The sequence below is a fragment of the Hylobates moloch genome, unplaced genomic scaffold (assembly GCF_009828535.3).
Source record: "Hylobates moloch isolate HMO894 unplaced genomic scaffold, HMol_V3 SCAFFOLD_20, whole genome shotgun sequence".
Classification (NCBI taxonomy): Eukaryota; Metazoa; Chordata; class Mammalia; order Primates; family Hylobatidae; genus Hylobates; species Hylobates moloch.
The window spans coordinates 32,185,611-32,200,077 of NW_026652295.1; the positions used below are offsets into that span (position 1 = coordinate 32,185,611).

General features: G+C 56.3%; 1 protein-coding gene across 2 annotated transcripts in view; it reads left to right on the plus strand.

The window, feature by feature from the left end:
* ITPR3 (inositol 1,4,5-trisphosphate receptor type 3) overlaps positions 1-14,467 on the plus strand; it is a 74,785-nt gene that overhangs the window by 33,276 nt on the left and 27,042 nt on the right. Inside the window, exons 3-18 of one of the 2 annotated variants that reach the window (XM_032140331.2) lie at positions 786-907; positions 2,945-3,031; positions 3,682-3,840; positions 4,032-4,130; positions 4,478-4,561; positions 7,517-7,663; positions 7,890-7,985; positions 8,483-8,533; positions 8,717-8,859; positions 9,845-9,944; positions 10,029-10,189; positions 10,815-10,956; positions 12,118-12,279; positions 12,771-12,943; positions 13,507-13,626; positions 13,965-14,147. In XM_032140331.2, coding sequence (XP_031996222.1) covers positions 786-907; positions 2,945-3,031; positions 3,682-3,840; positions 4,032-4,130; positions 4,478-4,561; positions 7,517-7,663; positions 7,890-7,985; positions 8,483-8,533; positions 8,717-8,859; positions 9,845-9,944; positions 10,029-10,189; positions 10,815-10,956; positions 12,118-12,279; positions 12,771-12,943; positions 13,507-13,626; positions 13,965-14,147 — 2,029 coding nt within the window. The remainder of the gene's footprint in view (positions 1-785; positions 908-2,944; positions 3,032-3,681; positions 3,841-4,031; positions 4,131-4,477; positions 4,562-7,516; positions 7,664-7,889; positions 7,986-8,482; positions 8,534-8,716; positions 8,860-9,844; positions 9,945-10,028; positions 10,190-10,814; positions 10,957-12,117; positions 12,280-12,770; positions 12,944-13,506; positions 13,627-13,964; positions 14,148-14,467) is intronic. The other variant, XM_058432311.1, reaches the window with a different exon arrangement.

Sequence of the window (14,467 nt, forward strand, 5' to 3'; positions counted from 1 at the left end):
CTTGTTTTATCTACTTGCCAAAATAAAAATTGTATTTGAGAACGTGTTTCTGGAATTTGGATTTGCCTTGTCTTAGGTCAGATTCCTAGAAGCAGAGCCTAAGATGGGTGAATTATTGAGGAAGTTCTCAGGAGAACACAGTGAGGGAACCTCTTTCTCTCTGTACAGGGCAGGGGAAGAAGCTGAGCAAGGGTGTGGTTTCAGGGGAAGATGCGCCTCAGCCTGACCCCTCGGGGAGCGCCTCAGCCTGACCCCTCGGGGAGCTCAGGACTGTGAGCTGCTCCTCGGACTGTCCCCTCCAGAGGCGGGGCTGTTCTATGCCTGTGTCAGTCACTGGTTAGGGGCTGCCCCTGGGGAGAGGGGTATGTCATTTCCCAGGCATCTGTGTGCAAGATGGTTTCCATCAGCCAAGGCAATTAGCTAAAGGAGGATGCAGATGTGAGCTGTTAGCTGCCAATAATCACAAAAGCTGGGCACAGACATGGCGTAAGGGTGAGGCCCCAGCAGCCTCTGGTAAATCTCCCAGGGGAAGAGGGCACGTGTCCGCCCCACCAAGTGAGATGCACTGCTCTCAAACCTGCCTCTGAGCCTCCCCATTCTACTCAGTGTATTCCAGGATGCTCCAAATTCTGTGAGGTTCTTCCAACCGCTTCCTCTCTACCTGCAGCAGGGAACGGGGGTGGGGAAGGGTTGGGAGAGCAGAGCTGCAGGCTGGGGTTTTCTCCAGGGAGGGCCCTGAGCCCCAAATGAACCATTCCCCTCACCCCCCACCTGCCCCACCACAGACTGCCTCTTCAAGGTGTGCCCCATGAACCGCTACTCGGCCCAGAAGCAGTACTGGAAGGCCAAGCAGACTAAGCAGGACAAGGAGAAGATCGCCGACGTGGTGTTGCTGCAGAAGCTGCAGGTATGTGTGTGTGTGTGCAGGCGTGCATCTGTGTACATGTACCAGGAACCTGGGTACACAAGCAGCGGTGCTGCTTGTCGGATCTAGTAGGGGCTCTGTGGCTGAGCTGAGTGGTTTCTGAAACTTGGATGGGTGTGATGGTTCACACCTGTAATTCCAGCACTTTGGGAGGCCGAGGCAGGAGGATTGCTTGAGGCCAGGAGTTTGAGAGCAGCTTGGGCAACATAGCAAGACCCTATCTCTACAAAATATCAATAAAAAATAAAAATAAAAAAATAAATTTCAATATGCAAGAGATTGGTGTGAATTGCTGTGAAGGAGGGGATGTGGGGAGAGTAGGATCCCTTCCCAGTGACCCACCAGTCTGTATAACTCTGTTGTGTCAATGAGAAGAAAGTGCCCCTTCCTCCAGGCTGGCACAGCCCTATGCCAGGGTGCATGGCTCAGAGAGTGGAATGTCGACACCGTAGAGCAGTAAACAACCTGTACAGCTGTCCGTGGAGTTCCCAGTGGCTCCTGGAGACAGTGGCTCTGGGGAACCCAATTTGGGAGCCCTGGATCTAGTCTTAACCTCTCCCTTGTTTTATAGAGTTGGAGCCTGGGGCCCTTAGATGGGACTGGTCTGTCCGTGGTCATCCTGTGAGTCTGCAGTAGAGCCTAAATGGCCCCCAGGTCTCTGACTCACCCTAGCTTCCTCAGACATATGGATCGTGCCATGATGCTGGGATGTGGTGGTCGCTCATGAGCCCCTTGTGGATAGTGGCTCAGTTCACATCCTGGGCAGATCTCGGGGTCCCAACCCCATTCCCCAAACCACGAAGAGAGTGGGAGGCTTTGGCTGTGGTCAAGAACTTTGTAGCCTGGGCCCCGGGCCCTGTTGCCCCACCCCTTGTCATACAAACCTTGCTTCCCTCTGTCCCCTTCCTCTAAGCCCCGTGCCCAGAGGAGGTGGGTCTAGAATGGGGACATTGGGCTGTGCCTTATAGCTGTGGACTGGGCTGGAGAGAGGGAGCTGCAGGTGGGCTGCTTGAGCTCTGGTATTAATACCCCAGCTCTCTTTCTGGGGTGGGGGCTGCCACAGGCTTCCTTCCTGCTGCCGGCAGGTAGAGGCTGAGCTGGGGATCTGGCCTAGGGGGAGGGCATTCACCTATGCAGAGCCACATAATCAGAACCGCAAGCGGTCACACAGCCACATGCTGTTGCTTTGTGGAAAGTCACATGGTCCATGGCAAGGCTCTCCAGCTGCCACTTTCGCCTAGGTCTCAGTAAAGGACTGAGGAGGAGGAAAGGGCAGAGACCACTGCTCTCAGAGAGTGCCAGTCTGATGGAGGGGACAGGGCTCCTGCCCTCCAGGAACTCCTAATCTGGTGGAGGAGGCAGGGCACCTATCTTTAGGCAGCTTCCAGTCTAACAGGGACAGAAGAGCCTAAAAAGCTGTCTCTTAACAGGATGCAAACCAAATCCTGAAGGGCACCAGCAGTGGATCCATCAGATTGGGATGTGACCACTCAGGGAGGGCTGCCTGGAGGCAGTGGGCGGAATGCACACAGTTTTGGGAGGGAAGGTTGCAGAGGAGTGGGGGTGGTGATGGGAGCCAGGAAATGGCACCAAGCAGCCCCTGCCAGAGTTTGGACTGGGACAGGGGTCCCATGTCTGGGGCATCAGGAGTCTGGTGAGGTGGGAGTGGGTGGTGAGACACACACAGCTTTAGGTTCCTGGGGGTGTAAGGGGATTGTGGGGGATGCTCAAGGTCCTACTGGCATGCTCTCTCCAGGGGAGGTGGCTGGGGAGGGTTAGGGATTTGGCTCCCTGGGCTGTGTGTGCTGTGAGACCTCAGGCTGCCTTTCGCACTCGGAGTGCAGCACTCTGGGTGCAGCACCAAGAGCTGGGGCAGGGGTCCAAGGGGTCCTGGAGTCCAAGGTGACTGTGTGTGTGTGTGTTTGTGTGCATGTGTGCGTGCATGTGTGGGGCTGGGGTATGTCTCCCTCTAGGAGCAGCTTCTGAGCCCACCCTTCACTTGCGTGTGTGTCTACCCAGCACGCGGCGCAGATGGAGCAGAAGCAAAATGACACGGAGAACAAGAAGGTGCACGGGGATGTCGTGAAGTATGGCAGTGTGATCCAGGTGAGGCTGGCCTGCCTCTCTCCCGCCTGCCCCTCTCCCTGCCTAAGAGGCTGGGCTGGTGCCTGGTGAGGGCTGCCGGCAGGCATTGCCCTCTGTGCATGTGTGTCCTCGGGTGAATGAGTGGCCCTGGGGCCACCTGTGTGGCTGTGTATCTGACTGTGTATGTGTCTGTTGCTGTGTGGCCTGAGTAGCTGTGCCATGGGTGTGTTTATAGCATGGTGGCCATCAGCATGGGGTCTGGAGCCACGTTGTCTGGATTCAAATCTTGGCTCTGCCACTCCTAATGGTGTAACTTGGGCAAGTTACTTAATGTCCCCTGGCGCCTTGGTTTCCCCATCTGTGAAATCAGGCAGTAATAGTACTTCCCTCTTGGATCGTTGTAGGTTACTTGAGTTAATCTATGTAATGTATTTAGAACAGCTTCTTTCTTGTGATCACCAGTGTGTCCATGGGGGTGTGCCTGTTGTGTGCATGCTTGTGTGTGATTGTGGTTGTGGCTGTGGGTGTCAGCCTGTATGTTTGTGACAGGTGTCTGACACTATGTGTTAGCCAGAATGTGACCAAGGGTTTAGGGGATCCCCCCATATCCCCTCCCTAATGGGCCGACTCCTGGGGCCTGGTGACCTTCCCACACCCCACCTGACCCCCAGCTCCTGCACATGAAGAGCAACAAGTACCTGACAGTGAACAAGCGGCTTCCGGCCTTGCTGGAGAAGAACGCCATGCGGGTGACTCTGGATGCCACAGGCAACGAGGGTTCCTGGCTCTTCATCCAGCCCTTCTGGAAGCTGCGGAGCAACGGGGACAATGTGAGGCCAGGGCCGGGTTGGAGGGGCCTGGTGGAACTCCGGAGGGGCTTCTGTAGGGTCTTCGGTGTGGGGACTGGATAAGGTCACGCCTATTTCTTAGAAGGGCAGACTGAGACCAGAGGGAGGACTGGAGGTGTGGTGACAAGAGGGCCCTGCCCTTCCCACCTAACCTGTCCCGCCTGTCTGCTCAGGTGGTCGTGGGGGACAAGGTGATCCTGAATCCTGTCAACGCCGGGCAGCCTCTGCATGCCAGCAATTATGAGCTCAGCGACAACGCTGGCTGCAAAGAGGTGAGGGGGTGGGGGGGTCAGCCATGCAGTGCAGGGATGTCCACACACCCCTGGTGGTGTAGACACCCCACTCCCCGCCATGGTCTCTGCCTCCAGCCCCATCTGGCCTGCTGGACAAGCTGGGCCTCACGGCTTCTGCATCCATTTCCCAACGCTGCCCTCATTCTCCACCCCACAGGCTGGTGGCCCCAAGGTAGCCGGGCTGGGGTCTGGGGACCCTGGCTACGAGAAGACACCCTGTCCTTGTGCTGTAATGGTGGCTGGGCTGCTTATTCCCTTCAGCCCCGCTCTGGGCCCTCAGTGGCTGGAGTCTACCTGGCATCACGGGTCTTGTCACCCTTCCTCAGGTCAACTCTGTGAACTGCAACACCAGCTGGAAGATCAACCTGTTTATGCAGTTCCGGGACCACCTGGAGGAGGTGTTGAAAGGGGTAAGGACTGGGAACCCCTGCCCTGCCCAGCTGGCCACCTAGCCCTCCCCACCAGGGCCCTCTTCCTGCCTTCTTCACCCGCCAGGCCTCAGGCCCTTACCCTCTCCCCGGCTTTGCACCCCCCAGTCTCCCTCCACCTCCACAGGGCCCCACCCACATGGCCCTACCAGGACTGCCACTTCTCTTGTCTCTGGCCACAGCCCGCTTCTCCATCCTCCTTGGGTCCTGCCTGGTCTTTGTTTTCTCTCTTGTTTAAGGGGGTGTCAGTGGACTGGGGGTCTCCATCTCCACCCCCCCCAGAGCCTTTGAGCACCTTCCTCTCCCCGACTCCTGCTGCCTGGATCCACGCCAGGCCCCTGCCCCTTGCCCTGTGCCCTCATTGGCAAGGGAGTGAGGCTGCCCTGTCTGCTGAGTTAGGGGTCACCGCCTGTCTCCTTCCTAGTCCCAGACATGCTGGTGTGGGCTCTGGGAGAGAAGGGGGGCCTGAGAAATACTGCAGTGAAGACTTTAGGAGGATCCAGGACTGAGGGCAGAGGGAGCTGTCTGGGGCCAACGGAGAGACCATTCGAGAAACCCTGAACACCAGATGTGGGCGAGAGAGGAGAGTTCAGATGTCTCTTGGGTGGGGCTGCAGGGGATGGAACCAGCAGACGGGGGGTAGACGGTCTTGAGGGAGGGCAGATTTGTAGAGTGTGAGGCTCTCCAGCTAGGGGAGCAGGCAGGAACATCGGTTGTGAAACCTGTTAGGGGGACAGGTGACAGGCCTGAGAGCAGCCACCTAAGGAGGCTTAGGTGCTCCTCCCTGCTCGGAAGCCTGCAGTGGCTCCCTTTGCCCTCCTCCCACCACTGAGCTGCTCTGTTAGACTCTCCTGCCCTGCTCAGGCTGCCTCAGTCCCACCCTCCTCATCCTTCTTACCTCCTGGGCTGCTTCCCATCCACCCATGCTGTGCCCCAATGCCTTCTCCCTCCCTCCCTCCCTTAAGTCTGCACATCATCCACACATTAATCAGGGTCCAGCCATGCACTACCCCTCCTGGAAGCCTTCCCTAATGTTCCAGCCTCGAATCTCTGCAGCACTTAGGAAATGAAGCATCTTGGCCGGGCGGGGTGGCTCACACCTGTAATCCCAGCGCTTTGGGAGGCCGAGGCAGGTGGATCACTTGAGGTCAGGAGCTCAAGACCAGCCTGGCCAACATGGAGAAAGCCCTTCTCTACTAAAAATACAAAAATTAGCCGGGCATGGCAGTGGGCACCTGTAATCCCAGCTACTCAGGAGGCTGAGGCAGGAGAATCACTTGAGCCTGGGAGGTGGAGGTTGCAGTGAGCCAAGATTGCACCACACTGCACTCCAGCCTGGGCGACAGAGTGAGACTCCATTTCAAAAAAACAAACAAGCAAACAAACAAACAAACAAATAAATAAAATGAAGCATCACTTGGGCCTCACTCTGTGTTGTACATAGAATTATTTCTGGGGAATCCGTCATGGCTCCATGGTTCCAAGGCAGCTCAGAAGCAAGGCTTTCTGATGTTAAGTCCACTGCTTTTTTGCCCCTGCACTGTGCTGCTGGGGCACAGAAGTCACTAGGTTCTGCCATAGTAACTGACCCAGTCTTTATATCGTCATTCATTCATGCATTCTTGCATTCACTGCTGCATTCACTCTGCAGGTGTTCACTGAATGCTTTGTGTCTAGTGTGTGTTCAGTGGAGGGAAGACAGAAAATGCCATTAGTGATGATAGCAAGAGTGGCAGCCATGCATTGTGTGCCTTCTGGGTGGCAGGCTCTCAGCAGGAGGAAGGTGATGGAATGATGAAGGTGTAGGCCCTGGAACTGGGCCACAGATTCATGTCCTATTTGCCATTAGTTGCATGACCCTCGGCAGGATACTTACCTTCTCTATGCCTTAGTTTCTCCACCCATAAAATGGGGCTAATGTTGTATTTACCCAGAGGGTTGGTGTGAGGATCAGGTGAGAAAGCTTACAAGCGCTCGCACAGTGGCTGGCATGCAGTAAGTGTGCAGTGTGACTTCATCACGCGTATTATAATCCTCATAATTTCTGCAAGGAGGTCATATATTCCCATTTTACAGAAGAGGCAACTGAGGCTCAGACATGTTAAGGAACTTATCTGAGGTCACACAGCTTTTAAGAGCAGAGACAGAGGCCGGGCACAGTGGCTCACGCCTGTAATCCTAGCACTTTGGGAGGCTGAGGCGGGTGAATTGCCTGAGCTGAGGAGTTTGAGGCCAGCCTGGCAACATGGTGAAACCCCGCCTCTACTAAAAATAAAAAAATTAGGTGGCACACACCTGTGGTCCCAGTTACACAGGAGGCAGAGGCATGAGAATTGCTTGAACCCAGGAGGCGAAGGTTGCCGTGAGCCGAGATCGTGCCATGCACTCCAGCCTGGGCGAGAGCGTGAGAATGTCTCTGAAAAAAAAAAAAAGACAGGATCCAAACGTGGTATCTGTGTCCAAAACCATGGAGATGCCCTCCATGCTGCCCCCATCCAACAGGGGAGCGAAAGATGTGGGCACAACCTACCAATATTTAGGCAAAAAGGGCCCTGAGAGAGGGGCAGCCATGGCCCCGGGGACACTGAGGAGGTCCCCCTCCTTCATGGAAGGGGTGACTGGAGATGGGCCGTTAGAGGTTAGGCGGGGTGTCTAGAGGTACAGATAGGGAGGGAGGCGGTCCAGGATGGGTTTGAACATGGGAAGGCCTGGGAGAGCTCTGGATTTGGGGTCTGGGATGTGAGCTTAGGGCAGAGTGCCTGGGCTTTGGCTGTTCTCTAGGGGGCTCAGCTTGCATCCCCCTCTCTGTGTGCCGGCTCTGGAAGAGGGGCCCTGCCAGCAGCTACCCTTGTCTGAGGCAGGTGGGGCTGGGCCCTGGGCAGGTCCTTGAGCCTGGAGGGGCCGCAGCCATCCTGAGCCACACCCCACTGCCTGCAGGGAGACGTGGTTCGGCTGTTCCATGCGGAGCAGGAGAAGTTCCTGACGTGTGATGAGTACAAGGGCAAGCTGCAGGTGTTCCTGCGAACCACACTGCGCCAGTCTGCCACCTCGGCCACCAGCTCCAATGCTCTCTGGGAGGTGGAGGTCAGAAGAGCCCTGCTTCTGGCACCCTGGACTCAGCCTTGGATGCCACCCCTCCCTCTTCCCCACCATCCTGGAGGGTGGGATACCTCCCTCTGAGTCCTTCCAGAGTCAAAAGGCCAGGGAGGGTCCAGAACCCACCTACCCAGAGGTCTCCAGGCCTCCCTGGGGTCTGACTCCCCATGCCTGTCCAGTCTCTCCTTCCTGCCTCACACCTGCGTGCCCCTAGGTGGTCCACCACGACCCCTGCCGTGGAGGAGCTGGGCACTGGAATGGCCTGTACCGCTTCAAGCACCTGGCTACGGGCAACTACCTGGCTGCTGAGGTGAGCGAGAGGCAGAGGGCATCCTGGGGCTCATGTTGTGTGCATGTACACGTGGGTGTGCGGGAGTGTGTGTGCACATATCTGCATATGTGGCACATGTGCCTATGGACCCTGACTTCTCTGCACTCATGCATTTATCCAATATTATCAAATAAAGGCATGACTGTAAAGAAGTCTAATAAATGTCACTGTGCTCCTACTATGTGCCAGGCGGTATTCTAGGCACAGGGGTACAGAGTGAGCAAAATTTCCCATCTGTCTGTAATGTGCACACTTGTGTGTGTTGGGGCATTGGTGTGTATGTGTGTGTGTGTTCATTTGTGGTTCTATGGAGAGGGGCCATGAAGGGCTCCTCTGGAATGATATGGGCACCCCTGGGAGGGTGCAGGTTGCCTGCCCAAGCCCAGGGTCCTATGTAGGTGACCATGTTTTGCATTGGGTCATGTGGGTATAGTTTGGTGTCCAATAGCTCCTCCACATCTTGTATCTCTGTCCAGGAGAACCCCAGTTACAAAGGTGATGCCTCGGATCCCAAGGTAGCAGGAATGGTGAGGAACACAGCAGGTCTCCAGCGAGACCATGGGCCTGCCCTGGGGGTGGGCGGGGGCAGGGGAGGCCGTGAAACCCTGGGAGGTGGGCCGGAGGGAGACAACCCCTCAGATGGGATCCCAGGTGCTTCGCAGGCTTGAGAGGAGGGAGGGCCTTCTACCTGATTTGGGGTCCTCATCCAGGGGGCCCAGGGTCGCGCAGGCCGCAGGAATGCTGGGGAGAAGATCAAGTACCGCCTGGTGGCTGTGCCTCATGGCAACGACATCGCCTCTCTCTTTGAGCTGGACCCCACCACCTTGCAGAAAACCGACTCTTTTGTGCCCCGGTGGGTATGCGCCATATGCCTGGGGGTTGACTGGTGGTGCTTAGGGTGGGCCTTCCTGTCTCTGGGACTCTGAATCCCCCACTCCTCCTCCCTCCTGAGGTCCTTTGGCCTCTGGGGTCTCTGCAGTTCCCATCCCTCTGGGGATCCAGCTCTGAGGTCTGTCGGCGGCTGACCACCATTGCATGCCTGCCTGGTGCCTGGCGCCTGCCCCAGTTGGTCTGGGTGCTCAAGCACAGGCTGCATGGCAGTTTATCTAGGACACAGCAGCATGGGGAACCCAAACACTGGATGGGGAGGCCAGACTCTGGCCTTTGAGGTCCCACCAACCCTGAGATTCTAGGACGGAACATCAAGAAACTTCTCAAGTGTCAATCCAGGCTTTGGCATGTCCTAAGCTGTATGACCTCAGGCTGCTACTCACTCTGCCTCCGTCATTTTAGTGGGAACATCAAGTTTCCCTGTCAACAGGGCTAATGGGAGAGTCAATTGAGTCACTACACAGGCCCACAGTCCCTTCCCTGAAACTCTTGGGGGCAGATGGATTTGGTATTCAGATTTTGTTTCATTTTAGAAAGGTAAACTTGTATTTTGTAATCATAGACATTGAGTATTTTTGTGTAATGCATGTGTTTCTATGAAATGTGTGCATGTTGACATTCAAGGTGATAAATAGTTAAATACCCTCATTTGTCCAAATGAATTTTGGTCCCAAGTGTACAAACAAGCTTTGGTTTTGGAAGCGTGGACAAGGCTGCCCGTGTCAGTGCAGTGGTCAGGAAGGGGCCTGGGCGCAGGGCTAGCTCTGGCTGTTCTTCTCTGGCTTCAGCCTCCTCATCTGGAGGAGCACCAGTGGCTCCTGTCCCACAGCTGTTGAGGGTGTGGAGTAGGGTGGCAGCTGTGGCAGTGTTGGGGAGGTAGCCCGGCAGGCAGCATGACGCGCTCTGTGGTGCACTCCCCGAGTCCTTGCCCTCCCATCTGCCTGCAGGAACTCGTATGTCCGGCTGCGGCACCTCTGCACCAACACGTGGATCCAGAGCACCAATGTGCCCATTGACATCGAGGAGGAGCGGCCCATCCGGCTCATGGTGCGGGTCCTTGGGGGTGGGGGTGGGGCTCGGGCCAGGGCCAGAGCTTGTTCCCAGGTGCCCTGCTGACCCCTGTCCCTGCAGCTGGGCACCTGCCCCACCAAGGAGGACAAGGAGGCCTTTGCCATCGTGTCAGTGCCCGTGTCCGAGATCCGAGACCTGGACTTTGCCAATGATGCCAGCTCCATGCTGGCCAGCGCTGTGGAGAAACTCAACGAGGGCTTCATCAGCCAGAATGACCGCAGGTGGGCTGCAGTGGCACAGAGGTTTTCTGAGTGATCTTGCCCTCCCAGGTCCTGCATTTCATGAAGAAAGGAGTCATGAAGCAGAAGCTGGGCAAACTGGGGAGAGAGTGGGGGACTGGCCCCTGTGGGGCCCTGGCTGAGCCTGGGACCCTGGAGTTGGGTCCAGGAGTTGGGCGCCTCACGGCTCAGGTACTCCCAGAGCTAACCCTATGATGGAACTGGTTACTGTGTTGAGCCTGGTCTCAAGGCCAGTTATGATGGGGCTGAGGCTCAGAGAGGTTACGAGACTCACACAGTTAGTAAGTGGCAGAGTCAGGATGAAATGCAGCCCCCTTCACACCAGACTCCCCGCCTTGTGCCCTGCACTTCCTTTCCAGGTTGGGATATTCTGAGATTCTGTGTCTTGGGGCCACTTTGGAATCCAGGGTGGGTGGGGATGGGTGTGTTTGGAGAGCACTTCAGGGGAAAGCCGGGGAGAGGAATTGTAGGCTGAGGATAGGTTTTGTGCTTTGGGGGCCGATGAGTGAACTCAGGAAAGCCATGTTTTGGGAGGGACTGGCTCCCCACGAGGGGCACCTGCTGGGTGGGCATCTCACACTCGTCATCCCCGGGTCCCCTCACCCAGGTTTGTCATCCAGCTGCTGGAAGACCTGGTGTTTTTTGTCAGCGATGTCCCCAACAATGGGCAGAATGTCCTGGACATCATGGTCACCAAGCCCAACCGGGAACGGCAGAAGCTGATGAGGGAGCAGAACATCCTCAAACAGGTGCGTGTGCACTCATGAGGGGACACGGAGGGGCCAGGTGCCCGGGAGAGGGATGCCTTCAACTGCAGGCTCATCCCCCACTTTAACGAAAATCAGTATATATGGGGCACGACCACGTGCCAGGCACTTCCCTAAGTACCCCACGTGTGTTGACGAATTTGATCCTCACTGCCTGGAGGAGGCGCCGTGATTGTTACCCCGTTTTACTGGTGAGGAAGCTGAAACACAGGCCAGAGTTGCTTGGCCCAGGGCTCATAGCTAGGAAGCGGCAGCCAGGATTTGAGCTCGGGATGTCGGGTCCAGAGCTGTGCTTCAAAAAAAAATTTTTTTAATTTTTTTATTATGAGAATCGTCAAATATTGAGAAAGTATTGGAAGAATAGTACAGTGAACAAGGTGCCTCACCGTTTTGCTGCCTTGGCTTTATGTAGCTCTATTCACACATCCGTCTTTCCGTTCACACATTTCAAAATAGGCAGCATTTTACACCCAAAAGTTTCAGCAGGCATTCCTAACAATAGGGACATGGCCTTATATAACCATAGTACATGATCACACCTAAGAAAATTACAACAATACCAAGTCCATATCACATTTCTCTAATACTCCCAGAATGTCTTCGTAAAGCTTGTTTTTTTTTAGAAACGAGGATCCAGTTAAGGTTTTTTCATTCCATTCTGTTGCTCTGTCACTTTGGTCTCTGCTTCAGAACAATTTTTCACCTCTCCACCTAGCCCCAACCTTTAAAACATTTTTGTAATTATGTAACATTTTACTTTGACAAGGCAGGCCTGTGTCTCATCTCTTAAGCTCTGCCCACAGCGGCCCGGCCTGCCTTTTCTCTTAGCCTTAGACCCTGAGCTGCCGAGACCCTCTGCTCTTCCCCCAGGCCCCACATCTGAGCTGGGATTAGAATCCGCATCAGGGAGGGATAGGCTGGGGTCAGCTTTGGGATTCCAACAAGGAGTAGGGAGAGCTGGGGCTGGAATTGGGGCTAAGGATGGCTGGGCTGGGGTTGTGGTCCAGCTTAGAATCAGCTTGAAGCTGATGTCTGGGCTGGCTTTAGGGCAGAGACAGTTGGGGCTCAGGGATGACTCCTGGGATGACTTAGGGGTGCAGACGGGTGTTGGGGAATCAGTCCTCACCCTCTGTGTTCCCCCAGATCTTTGGCATTCTGAAGGCCCCGTTCCGTGAGAAGGGGGGTGAAGGTCCCCTGGTGCGGCTGGAGGAGCTGTCAGACCAGAAGAACGCCCCCTACCAGCACATGTTCCGCCTGTGCTACCGTGTGCTGCGGCATTCCCAGGAGGACTACCGCAAGAACCAGGTGCGCCGCTGCCCCGCTGGCCCACTCGCTGGCTATACGTTCCTTCCTCAGCAAGCAATTTCCTCAGGCGCATGTACTGTGCCAGGCACTGTTTTGGGGCCTGGGGTCCGGTAGGGCACCAGACAGCAGGGCCAGCTTCATGGGAATGGGACCTGGCCCGGTGCTCACAAGGGCCTTGCACTGGGTTAGATGCTCTGCTGCTGAGCAAGGGTCTTGCTCTTTCATTCTGTGCTGGGCCCTAGAAGTTATGTAGCCAATCCTTCCACACGAACAAGGTCCCTGCCCTTGTGGAGGTTTCGCTTTGGTGGGAAACAGCCCACAAGCTAAATAGCTATGTAATCTAAGCCACTCTTCTGCTTCCTTTCCTGGACCTCCTCCTTTCTAGGGTATTGGGTCCTTACCTCGGGGTTTGGGGGCAGCGTTCCAGAGCAGAGCTGGGCCCTGTGGCCCGCCTGTGACTCTCTGTGACCCCCAGCCTGTCTGCCCCCCAGGAGCACATCGCCAAGCAGTTTGGGATGATGCAGTCCCAGATTGGCTACGACATCCTGGCCGAGGACACCATCACCGCCCTGCTGCACAACAACCGCAAGCTCCTCGAAAAGCACATCACCAAGACCGAGGTGGAGACCTTCGTCAGCCTTGTGCGCAAGAACCGGGAGCCCAGGTGGGTCCGAACCCCCTCCCCGGCCGGTGCCTGCCCCTCCCTCCTCCCTTGCCTGGGTAGAAAGTCTGCTGGTTGTGAGAATACTGAACTATTCCTGCACCTGTTGGTAACTGCCACCCCGAATAGCACTGGGTGGCTCAGCACTGGGAGGCCCTAGCCTCCCTAGCCCTTCTCTGGGATCCCCCCAAATGTGGCCCACTCTAGCAACAATGGGAATGACTCCTTGTACCACTAGAGGCCCCCAAGACCTTCTCCAGTGACAAAGTCAGAACCTGTATTGAACCAGGTGTTAAATATTTTGAATGTCACCTTGGCCCTTGCGCCTCCTCACCCTGTCCGCCTGAACCCCCATCTAGCCTTCCCGGACCCCAGGGTGATGCCCTGGGGCTTTCCCTCGTTGGGGAGCTGGGAGTCCATCCCACCCATCTCTAAGCCTTGGGAGGGAGCCAGTTCCAGGGTGGCGGTGCTGCCAGCTGGGGAAGGGGAAGGGGAAGGGTGGACTCTGTCCTTAGAGGGACCAGCCTCTGAGACCCTCTCCCCACTGCTGGCTGTCACCACCCCAGGTTCCTGGACTACCTCTCTGACCTGTGTGTGTCCAACCACATCGCCATCCCCGTCACCCAGGAGCTCATCTGCAAATGTGTGCTGGACCCCAAGAACAGTGACATTCTCATCCGGACCGAGTGAGCCCTGTGCCCCCTGCCCGCACTTGGGCTCCACGCTGCTGACCCCCAGCTGCCTTAGAGCTTAGGCCCTGTCTGGGTTCAGGCTGGAACTGGCACCCTTGCTCTCTGCAGCTGTGAACTCTGTGCCTGTTATGTGCCCTGCTGTGTGCCTGGCACTGTGGGGGAGTGGGGAAGGGGCACAGAAAAGAATGAGCCACGGACCCTGCCCTTGAGATGCATATGGTCTCTCTGGGTCCCGTGGTGGCTGGCACCGTGCGGCCGGGTGTGCTTAGGGAGGGGTCCAGGCGTAGCGCCCTGGACCTGGCTCCCTGTGACAGGTTGCTGGTGGTCTGCAGGCTTCGGCCCGTGAAGGAGATGGCCCAGTCCCACGAGTACCTAAGCATCGAGTACTCAGACGAGGAAGTGTGGCTCACGTGGACTGACAAGAATAACGAGCATCATGAGAAGAGTGTGAGGCAGCTGGCCCAGGAGGCGCGAGCTGGCAACGCCCATGATGAGAATGTGCTCAGCTACTACAGGTGCCCCGCCCCAGCTCCTCCCCTCCCTCTTCCTGTGCCTTTGGGCCTTCTCAGTAGGCCGTCAGCCAATCCCTGCTGAGGATGAGCTCTGACAGCCTCAGGTGGGGCTCCTGCCTCCTCGGAAGCAAGCGGAGTCCCTGCTGTCACTCCCCTGCCACGCAGCCTCATTCCAGGAAGGCTGAGTGAAGAGGACTGTGTGCCCCGAATAGCACTGGATAGCTCGGCACAGGAACCAGGCTTCAAAGAAACCCAGACTGTTTCCAAACATGTATATTATTAAAATAATCTCACCAAATTAGCTGGCCATGGTGGCGCACACC